Below are 26,666 nucleotides of genomic sequence, written 5' to 3' on the forward strand. Positions count from 1 at the left end.
GAGAGCCTGACAGGCCTTTTTCTCTGCGATTCTTTCTTGCAGGCAGCCTGAGGCAGCCTGTCTCTTTGTTAACAGAGTGACAGCAATGTGACACCATGGAAATAATTACTAACAAATCACGGTGCTGACTGCAAACAGCTCTCTGTCTTCAGAGGCATGTCAGGGTGCATTAGAGCAGGACTGGAGGAGTGGCACATGTGGGGGCCAAGGCACAGCCCACGCTCAGACGCTCTCCTCTTCTTCCCCCAACCTGACCCCTTTCTGCTATGGCTGACTCTCCTGCTTGTGGCCTTTTCCTAGAGGTCAGCTGAGGAGGCAGCTGGATAAGTGACATGTGGCTAGTCCCACTTCTTCTGGGCAGGTAGCTCAGACTCCCATCTTTGCTAAGGAACACCTGGGTAGTGATGAGATCCAGGAGTTTTTACATTGTGAAGCCCTCAAAAGGTGGAGGGATGCGCCCTTTCTGATTTACTCTGCCAGTGGTTTTGGGGTGATGGGAAATATTTGCTCCAGCTGGAGTCAGACTATGGGGGAATGCCTCAGTGTGGGCCCAGCTCCCTTCCCCCACAGCCCTGGTTTCTTCTTCAATTGCCATAGTCAATTTTTGGTAAGTCGACTTTGTCCATTCCCTCTTGGTTAGCACAGTGATTGCTCTGACTGTCAGGGCTGTAAATAATGTTTCTGGTATGTGTGGCTGGAGGCAGCCGTGTGGGGTAGGGAACAGAGTGGAAGGAGGAGCAGCACTCTGAGGGCTCCCTCGCTCTCCCCCCTCCCCTCTCATACAATATTTATCCAGGGATGGGAGTCAGATGCAGCGACCTCAGGGGTCACCCAGTTAAATAGCTTCTGAACCTCCCTGCATTCTAATTGCTGCAGTTGTCCTTTGCTCTGGAGACTTCTCCTCCCCATTGTCTGCTGAGGCACACACTAATGGCTCTCTTCCCTGGCCCTGCTGGGAGGCATATGGGGGGGGGGTGCAAGGGAGAGGGCTCATTGCTACCTTCCTTTCCCCCCCAGGATAAGGGAATCTAGGGCCTATTAACAAGTGGCTTTAGCTAGAAGGAGCACAGATCCCTGCCTCCCTCCTGCCCCTTCCCCAGAGTTGGCTGGAAAAGGAGCCCAGGCAGTGGGGCTTGGTTTATGGGGCCAAGGGTCTTCACCCATTTCCAGTCCTATAAGCAGAATTGTGAGACTAGTGACTCTTCTGCAAGGCAACAGATCCAGGAGCACTCAGCTGAGGAGTGTCATCTTGTGTTTCTATGGATGGTCCCACATTCAGGCTTTGGAAACTTCTAATGAATGATATTTCCTGTGGGAATATCTGCATTTTGCCCAAAGATTGGCCCATTGAAAAGTCTCTTTGATCCCCCAGAGGTTGAGGTTGATTTAGGTGATGGATGAGGGTAGCAAGTGTGCCCCCATTTGGTGATTTAGGAGTGGCATATGCCACGTGTCTTCACTAGGCCCTTCTTTGTAAATGTCAGCTCTTCTCTCTCAAGGAATTCTTTTGGAAACTGCCACTGAAGGTGAGGACTGCTGTGCATGCTGGAAGTGCTGGTATATTCCAGCAGTAGCCTGAAGTCAGCCCCTGTTGAAAGCTGCTCCGGGCCGGGAAGTCCTGTGCTAGGGACTGTCAGGATTGATCACCAGGTGATCAGGACAGAAAGCAGCACGTGCATAAACCACCTGCACACTGAGTAAGGTGGAGTGTGAGAGGGCCACATAGGGAAGATACCGAACAAGTGCCGTGAGAACCCAGAGGAGAACAGCAGAGAGACTGAATGGGTAGTATTTTTTAGCAGGAAACTTTTTAAAAAACCAAAATATTAAAGCCTAACATTACAAAATATATAAAAGTTGAGCTGCTCTGGTTGAAGCTGGGGCAAGGCCCTACCGTTCTTCCTCCTATTCCCCCAGTCCACAACGTGGCCTGATGTCCCTTCTAGAATCCTCGAACCCCATCGAGCACAGTTTAAAAACTACTGGGCTGTTCTGATGCCCACCTGGAAGGGTTCACTCCGTGTAGGCCACGTGCTTACCTGTTTTGAAGGAGTTCAGGGCGTTGGGATCAGGGCCGAGGAGATCATCCAGAGGCTTCAGGGAACAGCTGTGTCCTTGAGTGTATCGGAGCAGATCGACAGAACCTGACCGCCTGCAGATGCCTCTCCGTGGAGCCTCCAGAGGGCATTGTAGGCCACACAAAAGCAGCCCAGGCAAAGGGTCAAGATGGCCGTAGGCCAGGTGGAGGCTGTAGTGGGGGGTGAGTGAGATATCTTGGAAACAGGTCAAACTGCTAAGGAGCTCTTGATTTCCTTGGCCAAAAGAGAGGACAGCTCATCAGCTGAGACACTGACCAAAGTGTCCTGGAAAGCTCCTGTCACCTGCTCCCCTCCTCCCCCCCACTCCTGCCTGCCTCCTGCTGGGGCCTCTGCCATTCTATCTGGGAAAGAGCTCTCGCCAGGACCCGGTGGCAGCTCTGACCCTTCCCCGCAGTCACAACAGGTGGGGCACTGTGCCCTTCCCTTGGAGGAATTGGCCTCAGGGAATTCCAGAGAGATGCTTGTCTTACTGTTCCCACTATAGAGGGGCTAGGGAGATAGAAGGTGTTTGATTTCTTGAACTCTCTGTGGCACAGGAGAAATGTGTATTATACTGTTCCACAGCGTGTCTGTGGCACTTGTGTGCTTCTTGTGGTCATTTTTGTGGGCTTGGTGTGGGGAAACGGTTGGCAACTGGGCTGGCAAGCAGTGGAGCAGGGAGGTGCCGTTTACGTATCACTGCCTCTCAGAGGCTTTGGGTACCTGCTTGGCAATGGGGATTTGAGGTTGGTTTTCTCAGGGACAACCAGCAGCCTGGCCTGTGGGGCGTCCCTCTGCTCTGCCTGTGTTCTGGTTTCTGTTTGGGAACTCTCCAGAGCAGCATGTCTGGGAACACTTCCAGCTGTGCTGCCAGACCCAGACGCAGGTGACGGCCTTTCGTCTGTACCATAGGGAAACCAAGAGGAAATTAAATGTCATTTGCCCCCTGCACAGCAGGTCGCTGCCAGAGCAGACACTGCTGATCAGAGCTGTGCAGAGGGTACCCGAGGGAAGGCTTATGCCTGCAGCCATGCCCTCTGAGCTCCCAGGTGATGGCCTGGCTCACTCCCAGAGCTTTCTTTGCCAGGCTGGATTCACCCTGGCCTGGAGCCCAGCCCTGTGCTACATGGCAGCTGTGGCCTATGCCAGGCCAGAGGTGTGTGTGTACCAGTGGGAGGGAATGGAGGGAGACGGGCAGGGCCTGGGAGAAGAGGACACACAGGAGGCAATGAGGTGATCAGCCCTTCCCAGAGAAGCTACATGGTATTGTGGAAAGAGATGGGCCTTTAGAATTAGGAGACCTCGGTTCGAGTCCTGACTCCAGTACTTAGGAGTTGTAGGATCTTGGGCAATTCACATTCCCACTCAACCTCCACATACTTATCTGTAAAATGGAGATTATGATAAGCTCTGGTTCCTGCCACCTGTGGGGGAAGTACTTCCTGTTGGGACTGGTGCCAGTTTCCTCTCCCCCCACCTCCCCTAGATCTGGAAGGGAGTCCCTGGAGCCCCTTGCCCTGGGCCTTCCTGTGAAGTGAGTTGGCTGAAGTTGATGGGAAAAGGGGTGGGCAGTAGGTCTGGCCTGGAAGGCACAGCTGGTGATCTCCCCCCACCTGAGGCCTTTCCTTCCTGTCCTGGTCCATGGGTCGTGGTGGTCACCCTCCCAATTACAGGGCTCACCTGGCCCCCTCCAGCCTCATACATAGCATTCTCCCGTTGGGAGGCTTGTCCCCACCCCTCCTTTGCTTTGGTGTCCTAGCGGTAGGCCATAGTTCTCCGCTCTGCAGTGACATTTATTAACAGGGCTTTGGGAAAAGATGTTTTAATACTGTGAGGTTCTCCCTAGAAAACTCCCCACCCCCATATCCCCCCCCCCCCCATCTGAAGCATGGCTGCTGGTGGTGAAATTCATTAGTGTTCCCTGACAGGCAGTGGCGACAGAGGCGCTCGCTGTCTGCTTCCCGCTCCCTCGCTCTTGTGCTCCTGCTTCACGCACACTGATATTTAAAGCTGATGGGCTGCTTATAGACTTCTTGTACCATGACAAGTTTGGGGAGGGGGGTGGGGGAGGAAGAGACAGACAAGGAGCCAGCTGTCACGCTGGTATTTCAAACAGTACTCTCTCCTGACCCTTCGCAGGCTCCAGCAAGTGTATCATCTTTCTGAAGCCTGTGGTTGGAATTGTAACCTGCAGCTGTCCCAGAGGATGGGGGCAAGTGTGAGAGCAAAGTGGGCTGAGGAGTCGGCGCTCTCCCAAGGCTATGGGCAGGCAGAGAAGAAGGAATTGGGGGGGGGGAGTGAGTGTGTGTGTGTGTATGTATGTGTGTTCGTGTTCCAACAGAGGGGACTGAAGCAGAATGTTTGTAAATGTTCCCCAGCAGTGCTCTCCCATCATCAGAAATGGGATGGCCCTTTTATCTTTCCTAAGGTGATCTTTATGTTTCATGCTGTGATTATCTTCTGGGTGGTCTTGGAATCTCCCTGAATCTAGGAATCACGTTTGATTGGTTTCTGCCCTTGAGGGTCCTCGGTCTCAGTGATGCCCTTAAGTATGTGGTGACAATTAAGGTGGAAAGTTCTCCCATTTAATGTCTTGGTGCCTTGACTTTTGTTCCCTCCAATTTGTGTACTGATTCTTTATATTTGGAGAATGAGTTCCGAGGTGCCTCCTCCATGCACAACTCCTCCTCTCATCCCCAGGCTTCTTAGAATTCATTTTTTTGTAATTGTTCAGTGGTTTTAGAACTTCCCTCTCTGTGTCATCCCTAGCAAAGTTTCTCTGGTGTATTTTTCCTGACTAAGGCACTGACTGTCTTCTCAAGGCAGGTGGCCTGGAAGCCTCTCTAACGGCTATTGCAGGTTTGGTCACAGCTGACCTCCTTATAGCCAGCACTTCATGAGTGCTTATGTATGAATGTGTTTCCCTTGGCTAGCTCCTACAACCTTCACAGAGCAGGGCACGGACGTGACGTAACTTGCTCAAGGACACATGGGCACTTGACCAAGTTGTCTCTTGGTGCAGCAGAGCCGTGTGCTGGGTGGGGTCGTACTGCCCTCTCCCTCCTCCCGCCCCCTTATAGCTCTGGGGGTCTGCAGTGGGGGAGCCATTAGGGAATGGGCCTGACCTCTACTCCTGGCTCTTTTAGCCTTGTTGCCATCAGTGCTGCCATTGGCTTTCTCAGTGTCAGCACAACTGTGTGTGTGTGTGTCTGTTTACTTAAGGGGCAGAGAGGGGTTACTGGACACCCCTCTCAAAGCACCCTGGACATCTCCAGGTGGAGAGTGGAGCCAGAATGCTGCTTCTGTCTGGAGACTGAGGTACATTCTTGAACTGCCCAGGATCATCTTTAAGTGATCACCTTTTCCAGCCCCCCTGGCCTCCATCCCTCACCGCACCCTGCACCCTCTCCTCTAGGCTTCTAGGAGGGGTTGCCAGCATGGGGCTGCTGTCTCGGGCAGCACTTTTGTCTCCCTTCCTGACCTTGCCGATCCCTGCATTGTCTGAAAGTCCCGAGTGTGCAGCCTGCCACGGGTGGCCCAGGCCATGTCTCCTGCCATGGTGCATCTCGCAGGTGAGACGGAAACTAACCAGCTTTGATAAGCAGGAGGCTCAAGCATTAATTTTTTATACGTCAGCAGTAGCCGAGTGAGTGAATTCAATTATGAGTCTGCTCCCCCCAATGTAGGTGGTTCAGAGCAGAGACTAAGGAACCTGTTGAAATGAGAAACCCCTATTTCCTGGCTTGACCCCCTCACTAATTCGGGTTAAATTGCTACGCTATTGCAGTGGTGACACATTGTGCCTGCCTCTGTTTGTACAAGAGGATGCGGTGGGGGAGGAGGAAGGACCAATTTGCGCAGAGATAAAGGTGTCGTGGCAGATAACTAACGTCCCAGCCTTGTGCCCGCTCTCATTGTAGCTCAATTTGCTCCGTGTGGAAGCCCAGCCTTCCCCTCTTTCTTCCTTCCCTCCCCTTGCTCATATTTTACCTCGATGCCACAGTGTAATGATGCCCTGCATAGTGGGGGAGGAGATAGGCACCTCTGGCTGACAGCCCTTCCCGATAACCAAATTCCAGCCCATCCATCACTAGCTACTCTCCTCAACTTGAGGAAAAGTGATCGTGAAAGGTGGGCCGTTTATCACTCAGGGTCTGTTTATCTCCTCTGGTGGGGGGGAACGGAAACAGAGACAAAGAGCTGCGTCCCTAGCTAAGTGCTGCCTCGCCTGGGACAGCCTGCGTGTGCCGGGTGCACGCTCATCACACCCGCTAGCAAGGCTCTGACTAGGTGCGCCTCCCAGACTGGGATCCAGTGGAAATGGGACCTTTCCCGAGGCCTAGGAAACACGGCAGCTCTGAAACGTAGGACAGCCGGCGACAACATTCTGTGGGCACGTTTGTGTCAGAATGAGCAAACGTAGGGAGCCTACATGGAAGTAAACCCCACTCCCCCTCATGGGTGTCCCTTTGGCAGGAGCATCCATCTGGCTGATTGGTTGGGTCTGTTGGCCTACTCCTTCCCCAGGCTGGGCCTTCCCTCCCTCCGTGGTGAAACTGTGACTTGGAAGAAGACCGAGCAGAGCCTTTTTCTCTCCCACCTCTTTTCTTTGTTCCTTAACACTCCTCCGTTTCTACGTATCAGATGGGATAAAATAGTTTGCCGTTGTAGGTGAGCAGTATGTGCCTCCTCGAGCTTTTGGACACCAGGACTCACAGCCTACATTACTTCAAGATCTGGGTCTCACGGCCTTCCCAGAGCAGCAGAAAAGGGATCACGTACGGCTCCAGATTCAGCTGGCCTCCTGTTCTTTAAGGGCTCAAGTCTGCTAAAAGTGAGAGTGGCCTGTATCTCCCTGGGATCGAGTTGCCCCTCAGATTTAGAAAAGCACAGAAGGAATAGGCTGCATAACCTTTGCCAGCTCTGGTGCCTGCACTCCTGCTGCTCATGGCTGTTGGTGTCTGCCAGTCTGTCTGTCAGACCTCCATGGATGTTGCTGGCCTCCTCAACCCAAGCCTAGCGGTTCTAGCAGAGCCCCCCAGCTCTGTTTCACCTAATCTTCAAAGCTGAGCTCCTGTTCACAATGGCTTCATCCTGCCCCTACCCATTAGCGAGGGTGGTGTTCCCTTAACGAGCTAGTCCCCTGCCTTGGCTGGCGCCGAGCTGCTCACACCTGTTTGCCATCAGGGCTGTCTGGGCCCAGCCCGAACGCTGGACTGCAGGTGGTGGGGCTGGATGAGGGGTGGGTGGGGAGGGCTGGGTCCCTTATGCTTTGTGCCTGATACTTGTTGGAGGGGGGCAGTTTCTTGTACCCCTCTTCCTCCCACTATTCTTTCTAAATGGGGGCAGGATCTCTGCTTCCTTTTTTTATTATTTGGAAGGAGTAATGAGGGAACTTGAGGAATACCCCATCTTTTCTAGCTCTTGCCTGGAGTTAGAAGTAGTGAGGAGCTACTCAGGCATCTTTGAGCAGGGTTTGATGTTCTGTGCTGATGACCCTAGGGCCCAGTGTGATAAGAGCAGCGTCACATGAGAAGTGCTGAAGGTGGAGCCCCTTTGTAGCCCTAGGCCCCACAGTATTTGGAAAGTGATCATAATCGGTTTAGAGCCCATGGCAGGACTGGGGGGGCCCTTCCTTAAAGGGGGCCCCTTGCATTCATGAAGCTGAAGGAAGTTTTGATTTGGTTGAAAAAATCTCATTCCTTTTTATGGCCTGGACATAATTGGCTCTTTTCTATTGGCCATCAGTGATGTCATTCCGACCCTCATAAAGAAGGGGAAATCACACCTGTGGACTTGGTGCATAAAATTTCATTGGGCAGCAGTAATAAGCATGGCCAGATGATGTTTGGGCAGTTGCGGAGCTCTGTGCCCAGTGATTCCAGCTGCACAGAGACCTGGGCACCATAAACCTGCCTGCACGTTCATGCCCGCAGGCTAGTTCAGGGCTCACTGCCAGTGGCTCTTTTCCTGGGATCAGTATCTGGTAGGAACTCACAGCATTCAGACCCTTTGTGCCAGTGGGGCTTTTGCCCTTTTCCTTTACAAGTTGATGGAACCATGTACCCCATGGTACCTACAGACCCTAGCCTTAGGCTCCTAAGAACCTTGGAGCCAGGTGTGACCTTGAGCAGTAACCGCCATGCCTGCCATGCTACCTGCCTCTCTAAGGCCCCAGCCCTTACCTCCCTGGGGATTGTAAAGAGCTCTGAGTGCATGTGCATGACTGATGCCTTATGCAGTCAGAAGGCTGAGATCCTACTTCTCGTTCTCTCCTTGGTTTGTTATGTGATTGAGCAAATCCTTTTTCTTCTCTGGGCATTGCTTTCCTATTTTATGTAGGGGATGACGACTACTCTGACCTACCCTCCTCCATGGCTTCTCTTGGTGCTCTCTAAGCTGGGGAGGGTTCTGTCATAGAAATACGTAGCTGTCTTCCCATGAGGCATCTGGAAGTTCAAGTTCTGGCATTTGGCTCTGAGTCTCTTGTGAAGATGGGCCTGGACCATGCTACATCTCTATTGCTTGTGTCTTGGAGTCACAGGGCTAGAACCAACCACAGACTGGAGGACTCAACAACCTAAATGCCTGTGAGTCTGCAAACTGCATGTGTCCCTGCAAGTACTAGAGCCTGAGTGAAAATTATAGTCCTGTCCTCCTCTGCTTCAGTCAGCCATGGGGTACAGATAGCACTCAGGGTCGCCGCTGAGCCTCATCTGAGGCTGACCAACCAGCCTGACAGTCTGTCTCCTCTGTCTTTGACACGGCCTCTCTGGTATGGGTCCTCCTCTGAGAGGATCAGGTAAGATTCTACTGTGCTAGACCCTTCCTACCTGGGTAGAAATGGCTACTTTTGAAATCTTGCTGGAGAGGGAGCCCCTCCACCCCACCCCTGCCTGCACCCCCAACCAAGGGTAGCCACAGCCAGTAGGGCTCCTGGTCCATCTCAAAGAATTGAGGCACTGGGAATGGCTAAGGGAGAATATGATAGGTAGCCCAGGACCCCTGCTTTTTACTGGCCAGTCCCCCTGACCTCTTCCTTTGCAGATTCTGCTGCTTCTGGTAACCCCCTTCACTCACAAGACCTTAATATGATTTTTCAAAAATAGCTGAGCTCAGCAAGCATTTTCACAAATAACAAGGGTAAGGAACATGAAAGAAAAATAGAAGGAAATAAGAAAATTATCTAGACAATACAGTTCTCCTTAAGCAACCACACTTTAGCTCCTAAGGCTATCTTTCATCCTTCAAAACCTTGCCTAGGGACACCTGGGTGGCTCAGCAGTTGAGTGTCTGCCTTTGGCTTAGGTGGTGATCCCTGGATCCTGGGATCAAGTCCCGAATCAAGCTCCTTTCAAGGAGCCTGCTGCTCCCTCTGCCTGTATTTCTGCCTCTCTCTGTCTCTTATGAGTAAATAAATAAAATCTTTTAAAAAACAGAAAAAAAAGCCTTATCTAGTCTCTTTACATTCTTGGTCCTCGGTTCCCACATGGGGATGTGCTCCCTGCATATTACTTCATCTTGGTCTCAGCCAGAATTTGCCTTCTGGGAAATTGACTGGTTGTAGTTAATGTACCTGCGCCGCCTGGATATTTGAGAGGAACCTCCCCTTCAAGTAAGATATCTCAGGTCTCAGAAAAGTAAATCCTTACTATACTGCCTGAAATATGGGGATCACTTTCCTCTCAGGGTCTGTCAAATAATGGAGTAATGGAGAGAAGGCTGGACTGCCCTGGATCTTTCTCTGATGGAACCAATAATCTTAACTGGATTCTTACTGCCAAACTTCCTCAAAAAGGAGCTTACAGTGTGGTCTCCACTTTCTTATCTCTTAATCCTTGTTTGACATGTTGCATGCTGCTTTCTGCTCCCACCAACCCACTGATACCAAATTCATTAGGTTTTTCTCAGGTCTCATCTTGCCTGACTACTCCATGGCATTTGATACTAATGATCTGTAATTTAAGCTCAGAAATCTGTTGTATATATTCCAGAAAGGGGAAGTGTGCTTTTAGATTGTTTAGATTGACTACAGGTTGATGTAAAGTGAGGTTAAAGAGCATGTGTGGCTCTGGGTATCTGATATCCTGAAAAATGTCCAGGAGCTCTGCCCTCTAGGAATGAAGGTGGGTTGGATAAGTCCTGACTCATAGTCCAGTATCTCCTGTGGAATTCTGGAAGGAGCTGAGCAGGGACCTCTGGGGCCTTAGATCTGGGAAGTATTCTGTAGGGAAGAGTTGGAAGTCTCACTCTCTAGTTTCTAAGGACTCATGGGTAGAAAATATAAAGAGATAGGTTTTAGTTTAGTATTAAGGAAGGATGTTCTAGAATTGAAGGAGTCCCAAACTAGAGCTGATTGCCATGTAAAGTAGTGAGTTCCACTGTGTGGTGATGGTCTTCTAGGATGACTTCATTTCATTTTAGTTCAGTAACACTTACGAGACATTAGCCTGGGCCCTCTGCTCATCTCACTCCATACTCTTCCTTGTTGATCTACTTGTGTGGCTTTAATTTCATTTAAATTACATTAATGATTTAGCAGTTTATATCTCCAGTCCAGACCTCTCCTCAAAACTGGATATCCAGCTGCCTCTGTAGTTATCATCCCACTGCCGCATGTCTCCTAGGCACTTTGCTTACCATGCGCCATGCATGTGTATAAAACTGCGTTCCCAAACTTGTGCCTCCTTCCAGTGGTGCATTAGGGGTGAGACAATGAGCAGTTCACTGTAATTTAGGCAGAGAATTTAAAAACAGTAATAAAGTTGACTAGCCACTAGTCAGCTCTGGGTGTCAGATATCCTCTCTCTGCCCCTGCCTCCTCCTCTGCCTGACCCAGTGAGTAGCGTGAAGCTAGTCAAGCCACAGAGCTTTGAATTGAGCTGTACCACTTCCTCTCCTTGAGCCCCACATCCCATTTGGTTACCAAGGCCTCCTTCACATCTCCTATATGTTCCTTGCTCATTATCTCTACAGTCTTTGCCTAGCTCTGAACTACTACCCAGCCTTTTCAGGGTATTGTTTTTGTTGTCCCCAGAAAAATATTTGTAAACCACAACTCTTCAGAGGCTCTCCCTTGCCTGTGGCCAACCTCTTCTCTTAGCAAGAAAGTTCTGTGATCTTTCCCAGCTACTATTTCTGGTATCTTCTTCCATGTTTCCATGTATCCCAGTGCTCCTACTTAAGGCTGTTTTGTCTATTTATTTATTTTCTTGTCTGTCCCATTGAACAAATTGTGAGCCTCTTAGAGGCAGGGGCTAAGTCTTACATTTTGTTTTTGTTTTTGTTTTTTAAGTCTTATATTTTGAGCCCTAAGTGCCTGTCTACTATTAAACATCAGTAAATGTTTGGTTGACTCGACTTATGAGGGTACGACATCCTGTCTAGAGGGAAATATCATTTATAAATTATAAGAAAAAACAAGGACAACTTCTTAGTTTAAATTCTGACCTCTTGGGCAGCCCAGGTGGCTCAGTGGTTTAGCACCTGCCTTTGGCCCAGGACGTGATCCTGGAGTCCCAGGATTGAGTCCCACGTCAAGCTCCCTGCATGGAGCCTGCTTCTCCCTCTGCCTGTGTCTCTGCCTCTCTCTCTGATGAATAAGTAAATAAAATCTTAAAAAAAAAAAAAATTCTGACCTCTTCTCCTTTTGCATGGTCTCTTCTCTATTTGTAGAAAGCTTCTTGCTAGAGACTTAAATGTGAACTTAAGGCCCTGCCCAGCTATCACCAACTTGCATGCTCCTTCTGTCCCTCCTCCCGCCTTATATTCCTCCCTCTCTGCTGTAATAAAAGTTACAAACTGGTGCGTTGGAAAGAACATAGGCTTTGGGGTGAGGTAGACCTGGGTTCAATTCTTGGCACTGTCAGTTTTTAGCTATGGGACCTGCGGTGACCCCTCTCATTTTCTCATCTGTAGAAGGTAGGCAACAATACCTTCTAGCATCATCACATTGAGGAATCACCTGCCAAGGCAGGTAAGATCCTTAGCATATTGCAGGCCATCAGAAAATGGTAGCTGCTAGAGGCTCCAGGTGCTCACATTTAGATCTAGAGCCCAGTACCCACGGTGCTAGAGGCAGGGTGCCTTTCTTGGGCAGGGTGGGACCTGTGGCTAATGGGTTAGCCTTCTGAGATCTGTTTACATTTCCTAGACTCAGACTCTATAGCTGGGATGTGAATGTTCCCAACTTGTCTTTTCCCTTTCTTGTAGGCTCCCAGGCCAGTGCCAGTACTTGGGCTTGCCGGTGGCGGATTACTTCAAGCAGTGGATTAATCTGAAAAAGGTACCGTGTCTGAGCCCCATGTGGGTGCTTCCTTTGGGTCTCCTGTGCCTTCAATCCCCTCCCTAACTCACTTTTTTTATTCATTTCTCTTTTTGTTGTCATCTCTTTCCTTTTCTTTGTGTTCTCTTTTCTCAACATCCTTCCTTCCTTTTCTCCAACTAATATGCACTGGAAGATTGTGGTTCTTTCTGGGAGTGGGGAGCTGCTTGGGGATCAGGCTTCAGGGTAGAATATGACACCGTCCTATGTGGTGTCATCCAGATGTGCAGAGAAGTCCTAAAGAAGGGGATTTTCTAGGTTCTTGCTCAGATCTGAGTCCCTGGGCTGAGCTGCATTGTTCTTAGGAGAGCTGTGGTGCTAGCTGAGTCTCTGGGAAAGTATCCTTCTTTGATGTGATCATGAGTGTGGCCTCTGACCCTCCTGAGTGGCCCTGGGGTATCCCTCTGGTTGGGAGGTAGAATTGGTTCAGGCTGGCTTTGGTCCTGCCTCTGCCTCGCCCCAGTGGAGCCTTGCTCATGTGAGAAGGATCGTGGAAACTAGAGTCCAGTTACCTCTGGGTATGAGGAAGGACATTGGCCCTAATGCAGTACCAAGTGCCAGGGGAGTGGGTGCCGGGGCTGTGGGCTGGGAGGGACCCCATGTGGCTATGAAATTGGGCCCTAGTGGAGAATGAATTACCCAGAAAAGTGTACTTTTCCAGTGTGTGCTATACTTCTCAGGTAAGCAGAAGAAAGGAGGTGTAGATATAGATTCCCAAGATCCCTGCTCTGTTGGAATCCTTCCTCCAGGAGGCCCAGTCTACTAGAAAGACTCACTCCCATAATATTGATACAAGGGTAATAGCCTTGGAGCAGCCTCAAAACCCCATGCTGCTGATCAGCTTGGTGACGCCCAGGAAATCAGAGAAGAGAGAACACACCAGGGTTCAGAGTGGTGGCTCCCGGGGGGCTTAGAGAAGAGAGAGGTCATTGAAGGCTAAGATGTATTGTGAGGATTTGGGTCTTGAACTGGGTATTCGATGGAATATGGGTCTGAAAGAGAAAGACTTTCCGGGCAAAGGGAGCGGCATGCTTTTGGTGTATGTATGAGTTGGAGCTAAGTGAGCATGTGGAAGAAGAGGAGAGGAGAATGACTTTGGACTTAGTTCCATTGATCTCAGGGCAGCCATTCTTTATGGCAACATTTGTGAGCTTCTCTATTTTTGCCTGGTACTCAGATCCTTCACACTTGGTCCTTGGCTTGTTTGTACTTTAACCCTTACCCACCTCTCCAAATGATCTCCCTTGGACCGGAGCAGTCGCTATTTATTACCTTCCATCTTTGGCTGAGGGGGCCAGGCTCTGTCCTATCTTCAGGTCGTGGCCTATGGCCTTACCTCAGTCTGAAGCGTCCCCCAGTCATATTCATCAGGCACATTCGATCTTGAGGATTCAGCTCAGATATCACCTCTTCTGAGAAGGTCAGCACTCAGTCTCTTGTCTTGAGACTCCTTGACCCTTTGGATATCAGTGATCTTTGAGTATTAAAACTGAGTCCCTATATGTTTCCTCAAAGACCTATCCATCTGGGGCATGGAGATTGAGGCTGGTTCCTCTCTGCGTCTGAAGTGGCCAGATCAGGGCTGTGTACAGAGGACGTGCCAGTGGCTAGTGGCTGGTGATGATCTTTGAGAGCTGGCTCCACAAGCCCTCTCACTCAGGGCTTGGTGGAGCTCTGCACGAGGGTGTGGCTAGGTCTGCGCTCCTGGAAGACAGCATACCAGCTGTCAGAGTGCATCTGAGGCTACTTGCTGGCCTCAGCAAATGCAATGTGAAGGCCCGGCCAGGCGAGGCAGGCGCTGACCATGAACAATTGCTCTGTGAAGTTCACTAGACTTTTTGGTGTCTGGATAACTCTCTGCCTCTAGGTTCCTTGGCAGAGAGGCAGGAAAAAGCCAACCCGTGTGTTAACATTGCCACTCAAGGCTACCTTGATGCTGCCGGGATTGGAGGCAGGCTGTTCTGAGCCTGTTCAGCAGAGTTCTCTGCCAGACTGTGCTGAACCGTAGGAGGGAAATGAGTACAGGTAGAAACTGGAGACTCTGTTCCCAGGTGGCCTTGTGATTGCCTCTTGGTAGGTAAACTGAGCAGGTTTAGGAAAAACAAGAATGGCATTAGGTGAGTGGCATTAGAGGGGTCTAATCTCTTCCTTCCCCAAATCATGTTCCAGCTATGTCAGAGGGCCCAGCAGGAGAGATGACTCAGTTCAGAACTTTGGGCCAGTCCTTGCCAGCAGCTATTCAAAAGAGAGGCTGCAGGGCCCTGGAGGTCCAGGGTCCTGGTGATCTTTTTGACTTATACTGCATGAATTAGTGCATGGTGCACAAAGATTCCTCCTCCCTTAAAATGAGTAACAGTAAGAGCAAGCCAGAGAGATCATTGCCAGGGTTGCGTGGGTATTGTGCAACGTATTACTCCATGCCCTTCTTTCCCCCTGTATGACCCAGGTCCTGGCTGTCTCCAGGACTGCCAAGACTTGCCCAGTGAGTGAACTGGAGCTGAATTCACCATCCCCATTTCTTAAGGCCTCTGCTGTCCAGAAATGATGTGCACTGTGTCAGGGAAGAGCAGCTTTTCAGTGGCCAGGCTTCCACATCTCCCGCCTCCACCTACTTCCCCTGTAGCAGAGTGGAGCAAGCCAGTGTTTGCTGACATTTGGAGTGTCATTGAATGATCTTACACTCTTATTGAACTGTCAGCTTAGAGAAGACTTGGGGCCCTGCTCCCAGCTCTCTTCAGGAGGTCAGAGCTGTCATTGAGGAGCCAGAAGAACACATATACACACACACACACATACAGGTGCATAAATACCCACGTGTTTACTTATGTGAATGATTATACCCAAGTAGGCATATCCAAAATTGTATGTATGTTTCCATCCATACGTAGGGGTGTATATACGTAGTCATGTATTCACCTTCAGAAATATATGGAAATATACACCAGCACACCTTTATACATACGTATCGTAAAACATGAAGACATTTGGAGATAGATGTATATAGCTATATCATATATGTATATATATAAATATACATACCTTCATCAATAAATACATATTCTTAAGTGCCCTCTGTGTTCCAGGTACTGTACTAGGCCTGGAGACATAACAGGTAAAATGGATATTAAATAATTCTTATTGTGTCGTAACACTGTTAAATCCAGAGTCATGGCATCATTCAAAAGTGCACCTGACTGGGAGGGGCGGGGGTGCAGGGTCAGAAAATAGTTCCCTGAGGAAGGGTGTCTAAGCTGAGATCTGAAGGATGAGTAGGAATTGGCTAAGCATGTGGCAAGGCCCTGAGGTAAGGAGAGGCTTGGCAGCTTCATGGGATGAGAATGTGAGTTCAGTGGGAGTGGAGAATTTTTGTGTCCTCTGTTCACTAGTCTGTTCTCATCACTTTGAATAGTTCCTAGCACACAGTGATGTTTAGTCATTATTTGTTGAATGAATGACTGCTTAGAGCATAGAGAATGTGGGGAAGACAGGAGAGTGGCATTGGATGAAACTGGAGGGGGAGGCCACACTTTAGATTTTGATCTTTATCCTTAGGGTTAGGGGGAGGCTATTGAAGGGTACTAAATGTAGGAGAGGTGTCATTGGATTTGCTTTTTGAAAAAGCTCTTGCTACAGTGTAGAAAGAGCTGAGAGTTAATACAGGGGTATCAGTACTGGCTTTTCTTATTGGGGCTATTAGTTGACATCTTAGGGAGGGAGAAATCGTTGTATGGACAACATTGCTGAACTTGTAGCATTCTTGTCCCCCCTGCCTCCCTCCAGGTGCTTGCGACAACCAAAAACACTCCCTTGCTGCCAGATACACATACGTTTCCAGCAGCCTAGACATGGGTGAAAGTGGGGAGGTACTGTCCCCGGTTGAGAACCATAGAATTAGAGCATTGCTCCAGCCCAGGTGAAAGATGATCATTACCAGGATTGAACTGATAGCAGTGGGAATGTAGAGGACTGGATTTGATTCTATGGTGTTAAGTGGTACAGTCAGTTTTGCTATAATGCAACATAGACCTTCTTAAAAATCACCGTGCTATGAAAAGTTGTAATAAAAAGTTGCAATAAAAAATGGGGTTAGGAGCACAATACTCAAAAACTTCATCAGTGACATATAAAAAAGATAGGAATTTAATAAAAGTAGTAGCAAAATTTTACACATGTTAAATGACTAAGAAATACATAAATACTACAGTAAATATGGCAGTCTACCTTGGAAAAAAACCCCTGAAGTTTGCTTGGCAGTGCATAAGAAAGGTTGCAGCTTGTGAGTTATTGCGCAGGAGCGTTCTCTGGAATCATTTGGTAAGTTGTAGCCAGGTGAACGTGACTTATATATGTAGTGTTCTAGAAAGCTACTATGTTTGAACTGTGAGCATGTGTGCATTCTGCATGTTCTTACATAGCTCTCTTCAGCTGTGTATACTTTCCTGTGTTTATGTAGTATTGATTATGGACAAAATGACACATAAACAAAAAAGCAAAATTTACATTATGCTAAACTGTTTCCTGATACATTGACTACATGAGAATTTGCTCTTTCAAAAACAAGTATTATAGCAGAATGGACTACAAAAGACAGGAAAGGGTGATTGGCTATGAAGGTTGATGATGGAGGAAACTACAATGACTCAAGGTTTATGATTTGAGCAACTGGATGAATTGAAGTGAACGTACTGAGTTAATGGAAGGAGGAGAAGTTTGGAGATAAGAAGAGAAGATGCACTGGGACATGTAGAGTTCAGAGGCTTGCAGATGTTCTCGTGAAGCTACAGAGGGGTAGTTGAATATATAGGTCTGGGCTCAGGGATAAGGGATAGATATGAGCTACAGATTCAGAGGAGTCACTGGTGTATGAATGACCATTGAAACCATGAGAGCATAGAGTACACAGGATAAGAAGAAATGAGGACCTAGGATGAGCACTGAGAAATACCAACACTTAATAGAGGAGGAAGAGTCAGACATAGAGAAGGAGTGGTCACCGATAGTAGTGATAAAAGTTCTTATTTAGTGATTGCATTTCCGGTGGTAGACCCATGTTATCCAATATAGTTGCCAATTTTTTTCATTTTAAAGTTTAATTAAAATATAAATAAACTTTCTTTTTTTTTTATTTTTTTTATTTATGATAGTCACAGAGAGAGAGAGAGAGAGAGAGAGAGGCAGAGACACAGGCGGAGGGAGAAGCAGGCTCCATGCACCGGGAGCCTGATGTGGGATTCGATCCCGGGTCTCCAGGATCGCGCCCTGGGCCAAAGGCAGGCGCCAAACCGCTGCGCCACCCAGGGATCCCTATAAATAAACTTTCTTGAAGAACTTTTAAGTATATTTAGAACAACCTGTGTTGGTGAGTTTACATTTTCAACTGTCAGCAGTTTACAATCTAAATACAGATCTAGTATTTCTAATGAAGGTTTAGTGTCTGAATTGACATGTACTTTAAGTCTAAATTACACACTTAAATACAACATAGTTCATTAATTTTTTCTTGTTCACTAATAATTTTTATATTATTACTTCTTGAAATGATCACCTGTTATTATTTGTTTATCTTTTGCGTTTTAAGGTTGAAAAAACAGGCACGTAGTGATGATGCAACTTGCTTGTGTCCCACGTTGATACCTGGCAGAGGTAGAATGTAAATTTAGCTTTGCCTGACCCTTTGTGCTGAAGAGAGTAAAGAGGGTAAAAACAAGAGAGTAAAGAGTGGTAGAGAAGGGGTAGACCAGGAGTGGGTGGTGCCATGGAAACCAAGGAAAGAAAGAGTTTTCAGGACAAGAGGACTGGTCAGTTTGCAGAGCCATGTAACAGAAAGGCTGAGCAACAAGTGCCTAAGATGGAAGGGCTTCGGCGACCTTGGTGAAAACTCGGTGGCGCGAGAGGGACTGGAGCCAAATTGGAACGAATTGGGGAGTAAATGAGGCAATGGAGAAATTTTAACCTTTTCAGAAATGCTGCTTTGAAGGAGAGAGAAAGGACAAGAGCCGTGAAGGGGCAAGTGTGGGGTTGAGGCAGGTGGTATGTTGTAAGATGGAGACAAGTGCTTGTTTGTAGGCAGTGTTAGAGAAGGAACGTTGGAAAATGGCAGGCATGAGTGAGGTCTTGGAGCCGGTGAGAAGAGGTGGGGTCGAGAAAACAGTGGAATGGAAATTGGCTCTCTGCAGGAAGAAGGCCCCTCTTCTGCCACGAGGGGGAAGGTGGTGGTGGTAGGTGTGGTAGAGCCGGAAGGTGTGCGAACTTGCTGGCAAGTGGAAGTAGTCCCCATCTGATGGCTTGTATTTTTCTCTATGAAGCCAGTGAGCTAATAACTAATAGGGGAGGGACTGGAAAGGTGTGTGGACAGTAGGAAAGGATTGTTGTAGTTTTAGTAAAAAGAAATGTGAGCCAACTTGAGACATAGAGTAGGATTTCTAAGCAGTATTGAGAGTCCCATCGAGCTTGATGGCATTCAGTCATGGTGGAGCCACTGTTCAGTTGTAGGACTTTTCTTTTTTACATTTTTTTTATTTTTCTTTTTTTATTTTTTAAAAGATTTTATTAAGAAAAAAATTGTATTTATTTATTCATGAGAGACACAGAGAGAGAGAGGCAGAGACATAGGCAGAGGAAGAACAGGCTCTCTGCAGGAGCCCGATGTGGGACTCGATCCCAGACCCCGGGATCATGCCCTGAGTCAAAAGCAGACACCCAACTACTGAGCCACCCATGCATCCCTCTTTTTTTTAAGATTTTATTTATTTATTTATGGAAGAGAGAGAGCGGAAGAGGGAGAAGCAGGCTCCATGCAAAGCATGCCAAAGGCAGCGCTAAACCACTGAGTCACCCGGGCTGCCCTGTAGGACTTTTCTTTAGCAGAGCTTGGCTGCCTGGCTGTAGGCATGCCGAAAGCAGACATTTAGATTCATCCAAAGTGGAGACTTTCCCAAGAAGTCTGATGAAAGAAACAAAGGAGTTGTTGAAAATACTGGCAACACTGGTTGCCGAGATGGACTATGAGATCTCAGCTGGATATTGAGGAAAGACAAGACAGCAGGGGGCCTGATGGATATGGAAAAAGTTTAAGGCGAGGAAAGGTATATAGAAATCAGGTGTAGTTGAGCATGCCACATGGAAAGATAAGAGGTTATGGTTAGACTAGGATGTCTGAGTTAGTGAATTCAGAGATGGGGCAGTTCTCCGTGTTGACAGGTTCCAAGGTGTGCCCATGGAGTGAGTAGCTAAGATTGGATGGAGGAAAATGTTAACAAGAGGTTAAGAAAGGGAGTATGTGGATACACACATGCACACATAATGTGTATGTTCTTACTGCATGTGCATGGACACATGGGGATAAATGTACATATAGATACACGTCTGCGTGTATGCACATACAGTTCATGTACATTCAGACCAGGCCGTGCAAGCGCATGCACAACATGCAAATGATCTGGAATTCCCTCGCCTGTTTAGATGGGCTTTGGGGGAAGCAGGTGGGCAGTCTTAGGAGGATTCTGAGGCAGTCCTGTCCAACAGGGCTCAACCAGTCATGCTCAGAAGTTGTAGGGAGGGGGCCACCTAGAATTTAACAGACCCAGATGTGCCAGGGTGTGAAGATCACTGTTCCACTTTTCCTCTGCCGTCTGTGCTATCTGCCCTGCTGTAATTTCTGGGTATTCTGAAGGGGGTGGGGGTGGGACCAGCTGTGAAAGAGAGAGTAAGGATGAGGAGACCTCCATGGGCCCCTCCAAGAAGGAGAAGCATTTCTCCAAGAAGCCTTTCTGTCTCCCCCCTCCCCTGGGAGCGGAGAGCAGGAGAAACTGCTGAAGGGAAGGTTGGTGTCTACGATTGAGCGCGACTTTTTCTGACCTTGGAGCATTCTGAGTCCCAATCAGTGCAGTAATAAATTAAGGGCTTATGGAGGAATAAATTCTTGGCCTTAATGAAGTTCTTTGCTGGGGGCCATAGGCAGGTCAGCAGGTCGGGATGATGCAGATTGGAAGCTCCAGTGAGTGGGCTCAGCTAGCTGGGAAGCCATCAGGAGTGAAAAGATCTGTAAGTCTATTGGTCAGGTCACTATTTTGGAGCTGTGGGGATAAAGCTGCTCCAGTAATAGGCAGCCTGAGGAAGCTGGGACTCTTTAGCATGGTGGCTACATGGTGCCACCTGCAGAGCACCTCCATTAGGGTTATTCAGAAGCTAATTTGAAAGAGGAAGAAAAAAAGAACAAAACAACTGAAAACCAAGACAGGGGTGTGAAGATCTAGGGGCCCTGCAAGGTGTTTTGTTTTCTTTTGGAGGGCCGGGGGTTTGTGCCAAGATGAATGCTTCTGGATCACTCAGTGGTCAGACCCAGATGGGCTGTAGTCCAAGTCTTTGGCATCATCCAAAATACAGAGCATTGTCTGTTGGGCAGTGGGCAGTTATGGGCCGCTATCCTGGTGGGAGCCAGCTCTGAGGCCAGGGCCTCTAGCTGTCTTTGGGAAGAAATATGTACACAGAGGACAGGATATAGAGCACCAGGTATAAATGAGGAAGAGGTGGGGACACAGGCATGGGACAAGGAAGGGGGCGAGTGGGACAGCAGCCTGGAGTGCTTGCTGCTGGATTTGATGCTGAAGTCCTGGGAGGAGCCAGACTTGGGGACTGGTGGCCCCTGAATTGTAGAGCTAAAACTAGAACCCAGGCCTCAAGACTCCACATTCTGAGCTCTTTCTCCCATCATCTCATCCTCTGCAATGTCTGCCTTTGGGCATGAGCTTTTAGGATGTGGTCCAGAGGTAGCAGAGGGAACAGTGCAGTATTTGGGATCAGGGGCAGCGGGAGCTGGCGAGAATATCTCCTCCTTTCTTCGTATCTCCCTGCCCCCATGGTGTAGTGCCCTGCCCGGCTTTTCCTTTAAATATGTCTTACAGCTGTCTGAACTCTGAAATTTCTTTCACTCCTTCCCTCGCCTTGTTAACATGTGTTGCCTTTGGGGTAATCAGGGAAAAAATATTATGTCCTTTTACAATTACCGGGTTTTGGAATATTAAAATGTCTCGCTGCATCGGCACTGTTATTTTGATTGGTATTCTAACCTTTGACTAGCCCATAAAGCGCGCCGCTCCTGAAGCCAATATTGCAGGACTGAAATTTAATTCCGAAATGATTCCAGATAATAGGGAGACAGATAATATATGCATGAAGGATATTATGTTTGGACTAACTGCAGCAGGGCCAGGGCTGGGGAGCTGAATAATAGCCCAGAGTGAGTTATAATCTGTGGGACAGAAATGCCTTACTGTCAGGGCCAGGAGAGGAACTCTTAAATCAAAGGCACAGGAAAGGGTGCGATTGTAGTGTGCTTGTTTTGACAGGAAAAGCACTGGAGCCAAGAGGGTAGGTATGGAAGGCTGTGGCCCAACCTGTCACTTGAGCAAAGTACCCAAGCCTCTGGATGGACTGTCTCATTGCAGCATCCCTAGCTTTGTATCTCCTGTCTCTCTAATATTTTGGCAATATCAAACTTCTTGCCATTCTTCAAATACACTCTTCAAAGGGACTGTTCACTTCCCTTTGCTCATTCTGTTCCCTTTGCCTACATTGCCTTTCCTCTTTTAGTATGTTGGGAAAACTCCTGTTCATCCTTCAAAACCCTCCTCTATAAAGCCTTTTCTGATGTTCCTCGACCCCTGATAGAAATAGTCGATTACCTCCTCCTTTGTATGGTTTCAGCACTTTGTAAATGAATGTATTACGTGCTTTTGTAATTATCTACTTCTATGTTTTTATTTCCTACTCGACTGTGAGCTCTAAGGTCTGTGTGCCATCCATCTCTCTATTTCCAATGCTCAGCACTGGACTTGGCACACACTAGGCATCAACAAGAACTAACTGAATACACTGAATATAGGACTAGACTAATGAGCCCTGGAGTCCAGATGCCTTTTCCCCTGCCAGATTTCCCAGACAGATAGGCTTAGAGACGCTAAGTGACTTGCCTAAGGGCACATAGCCAGGAAGAGGTAAAGCTAGGATTTGAGCCCAGTTAAGGGGGTTCTTTTCCCCAGACCATATATCTTAGGCAGGTGGGCAGGGAAGGGGCTGAAGGCCAGGGTCAAAAAAGACAGAGACTCTCTTCCCTGACTCCTTTCTTCCTTTCATAGCTCAGGATTGGAGTCCTCTTGGCGAGAGATGGCATTGGTTCTTAACATTCATGGGCCTCAAGTCCCAGATGGGATTGTGCCTCCTGTCACTGCTAATGGCCTTTGGACAGTCATTCCACACAAAAGACACTTCTCTTCTGTGCATTTGTAACTAAGGATTGGGAAAGTGCCTTGAGAAAGTGCCTGCATGTGGTTTTGGAGAGCTCTTGAGGTAGGCAGGCAGAGTACATGAAGCCCTTAGAAATGCCAGAAAACTTGACAGACATTCCTTTTCCTCCTTAGCACTTGATGGAACGTAGGTTTTGGGTGTTTAGAGATAAGATAAGGGAAGTCTACAGTAAATTTGGTTGGCTTTTAAATGGATTTCTACTTGTTAATGACAACACTATCTGCAAAAACCTACATAAATAAATGGTATGGCTATAGGTGAGATGTACCCTTTACTTAGGGTGATGCTCAGTGTATACACTGGCTCCTGGGGATATAGCTCACAGGCTGGAGAACATTAGTGCCAGAGAAAGAGCTTTAGGATCAGACGAGTCTGCCTCAAACTTCAGACTTTGCTCCCAACTAGCTATGTGATCTAAAGCAAATTCCTTAACCTCTCTGAACATATAAAAGACAACTAATACCTGACACACAGAATGTGGGCTCTGGAGTCCAGTAGGCTTGATTTAGAATCCTGACTGCTCTTACTAGCTATGGGGTTTCAGTAAAGTCACTTCTTTCAGCTTCAGTATCATTCTTTGTAGAACAGTAAAAACATTACGCACTCCTAGAGTTGTCTTAGACATGAAATGTTAGTGCTGTGCCTCTGCTCCTCCTTTGTACTCATACTGACGACTAGGACTGAGGTGACTAGGCTAGGGTGAAGGAGAGAGGAGCTAAAGGTAGACTTTGTGTATAGGAAGTAGGAGAAAGAGGCTCCCCCAGCAGAATTCATGTGAGTACCAGGGAGGAGGAGCCTCATGCCGCCTGTGGACGAGCTTACCCCAAGTGTGAAGGTAGTGAACAGAGTTGACTATCTCATGTTCTTTTTTTCTTTTTTTAATTTTTTATTAAGATTTCACTTATTCATGAGAGACACACACAGAGAAGCAGAGACATAGGCAGAGGGAGACATAGGATCCCTGTGGGGAGCCCAATGCAGGACTCGATCCCAGGACCCCAAAGGCAGAGTCTCAACCACTGAGCCAGCCAGGTGCCCTGATCATCTCATGTTCTTGAGTCCTGCTGCCATCAGCATGCCTGGTGTCCAATGGGAGTACAGAGTCACATTTACCTTCAGATGATTCCTGGCTCTGTCACTACCTGTGTCATGACCTTGGACAAGTTACTTAGTTTCTCAGAAACTTGGTTTCTTCCTTTATAAAATAGAGATAATTAATAAAAATGAAGAAGTAATGCTCTAAATGGTTTTTGTGAATTAGCTCACTAATCCTCAATTCTATAAGTACTATTCTTAGCATCTTACAGATGAGGAGCCTGAGATCCAGAGAGGTTAAGTATATTCCATGGGGTTTAACAGCTAGTGAGTGATGGAGCAGGTATCTGATCTAGGCAGTAGACTCCAGAGACCATGCTCTTATTGCTGTGTTACCTCCAGTGCAGAGGAGGGAGGAGTCATTTTTGTCTGGCGTACAAGAGAGAGTCAACAAAGATTTCATTGACACGTTTGACTTGGGCCTTGAAAGTGTTGGGGAGACAGGGTAGGGAGGGCATTCTAGGTGGAGGGAGCAGCTTACACAAAGGCCCGAAGGAATATGGCAGTTTGCTGGATGGGGAATTACAGCATACGACAGTTTTGAAGGTTTTTTAAGCTACTGATGTGGACCAGCCATGTGTATGCCTTTTCCCAGAGAGCAAATGAGAACAGTTAGGTACCATTGCCTGATGTCTAGATGGAGCCAGCCTAAGCTTCCTTCTAAGAATGGGGCGGTAACTCCAGAAAAATGCCATGATTACGTCCAGATGAGGGAAGAAAGAGTCCATGGGCCCCGGATAGCGGGAAGGGAAAGAGGGCACCATGCCTTGTAGCGTTATCGGCTGTGGGCAGTCCGACACTATTTTGCCAGAAGACCTCCCTCCCTGTCCTTAAGGCAGAATGTAGCAGAGTATAGTGTGAGGCATCGGGTTGCCTGGAGGCTCAGTCAGTTAAGGCTTTTAGCTCTTGATTTTGACTCAGGTCAGGATTATAGGGTTGTGAGATTAAACCTTGCCTCAGGCTCCATGCCCAGCACAGAGCCTGCTTAAAATTCTCTCTCTCCCCCTCCTCCCTCCAAAAAAATAGCGCGAGGAATCAATTAGGTCACTAGGTGTTTGTAAAGCTTTTAGAAGAGTATGGCATTCGGTGTGTGAGTGGTTAGCTGAGCACACTCTCACCCAGGGGGCTAGCCCACCTTGCTCTGTATCCCTGGCGAGTCTGGCCTTAAGGGGAAATGGAACAGGTGAGGCAGTCCGCTCAAGGCATTCCTCCTTCCTTGGTGAGGTTCCCTGCCACTGCTCTAAGTCGACCTCTACCCTGGAGTTGCTTGCAGTGCCCTCCAGGGCAGGTCTTTGCAATGAGGCCCACCACATGGTCGTCCCGCCTCTTGCTGACTGCTGCTCAGAGTCTGTGTCCTGTCACATGATGCCACCTCTTTCCCCTGGTCCTCCTGTGAGCCTCCTCTGTCTTTTGTGTCCATGAGGATGTGAATCCTGAGAACGAGGGAGTGTGTGAGCTTTCTCCTGGGTCTCTTTGGGGCTTGGATTTAAGCCTAGGCACCCCAAATCTCCAGCCTATACTGTAACCCTCAGGCTTGCCTCTGGGACCCAGAGTAGCCCAAGCTCCATGCCTCTTGATTATTTTGTGTGGTCTGGTCTGTCCCTGTGTGGGACCATGAGCCACTGAAGCATAAGGATAGGGACTAGATCTCATTCTTGAATCCATCAGAATTCTCAATCCACAGAGCTAGGTCAGCAGAGGGAACATCAGGAGGACACTGAGGGAGAGCCGCTGGGGAGAGAGGCGAGGCAAGAGAGAGATCAACTCATCCACACTCAGTATTAAGTCCAAGAGAAGTAAGGGAACCAGGAATTACTGCGACTTCTTTCAAGTTTTTGTTTTCTTTCTTTTTTTTCTTTTTGTATTGTTTTGTTTTGTTGTCATTATTGTTACTGCTACTCTGGACCCTAGAAACCAAAAGGACTTACAGAAAAGGAGAGAAAAGGACAAAGACACTTCCTTGAAGTCAGGAGGCACAGCCGTGCCACCCTTCTCCCTCCCATATCGCCCTGCTGCCGCTCTGGAAAAGCAGGGCTGACCATGTCAGTATCAATAATAGAGCACCCACGTTTGGAGCCCCAGTTGGTGCCAGCTTTTTTGCTAGGTGCTTTACACAGGTTAATTCATCTCCTCTTCACAGCTACTCAGCAAGGGAGGGGCTGTTGTCCTTGTTTCATGGGTACTGAAGTAGAGACTCAGAAATTAAGAAGCTTGCCCAAGGCCCCATGACCCGGAGATAAATTTAGCTTCTCTCTTTTTGTGGCTTCTTTCTTGTCACTTATCCCATAGCAGATACCACCTAAAGGCAGTTCCTTTGGTCTAGCCTGGTTGGAGCAGGAACCTGGGGCAAACACATAACCACAGCCATTACTAGTTATAGGGTCAGTGAAAGGCAGTGATTGGGGAAGGTTAGGGATTGCCCTTATAATCTAGGTCTCTTGGGAGTGGCACCTGTTTAATGGGGATCTGTCTGTTTATGTACAGGCGTGTGCCCACGTGTACGTGGATATCTGATGTGTTTAAAGAAGTATATTTGTCCACGTGGGAGGTTTGTGTCTGTGTATACTCAGACACATGGGGCATGTTTGCACATGCCCACGTGTAGGAATATGATACGGATGTAAATATGGGATCTGTGGATATATGTGCCCACCTAAAGGTGAGCAGATGAGGCCCTTATCTCTAGAGAACAGCTTGGCACAATACAAAGAACCCTGGGCTGAACTTGAAGCTAGAAGATTAAAGACATGGGCTCTGGTGTTGGGTCACTTGCCTTTTCTTTCCTCCTTTCTTCCCCTTCCTTTCCCTTCCCTCACAGGACCCTCAAGACGCTAGGCTTCCCTTCCCCCTTCCCCCTTCCCCCT

The 26,666-nt window shown here is 48.2% G+C and overlaps 1 protein-coding gene across 9 annotated transcripts in view; it reads left to right on the forward strand.

Annotated features, from left to right (window-relative positions):
- The window catches only part of ERI3 (ERI1 exoribonuclease family member 3), a 126,826-nt gene that overhangs the window by 53,612 nt on the left and 46,548 nt on the right, over positions 1-26,666 (forward strand). For all 9 annotated transcript variants that reach the window (XM_025992004.2, XM_025992002.2, XM_025992005.2 and 6 more), the window contains one exon: positions 12,291-12,363. In XM_025992004.2, coding sequence (XP_025847789.1) covers positions 12,291-12,363 — 73 coding nt within the window. The remainder of the gene's footprint in view (positions 1-12,290; positions 12,364-26,666) is intronic.

Source organism: Vulpes vulpes, chromosome 10 (genome assembly GCF_048418805.1).
Source record: "Vulpes vulpes isolate BD-2025 chromosome 10, VulVul3, whole genome shotgun sequence".
Lineage (NCBI taxonomy): Eukaryota > Metazoa > Chordata > Mammalia > Carnivora > Canidae > Vulpes > Vulpes vulpes.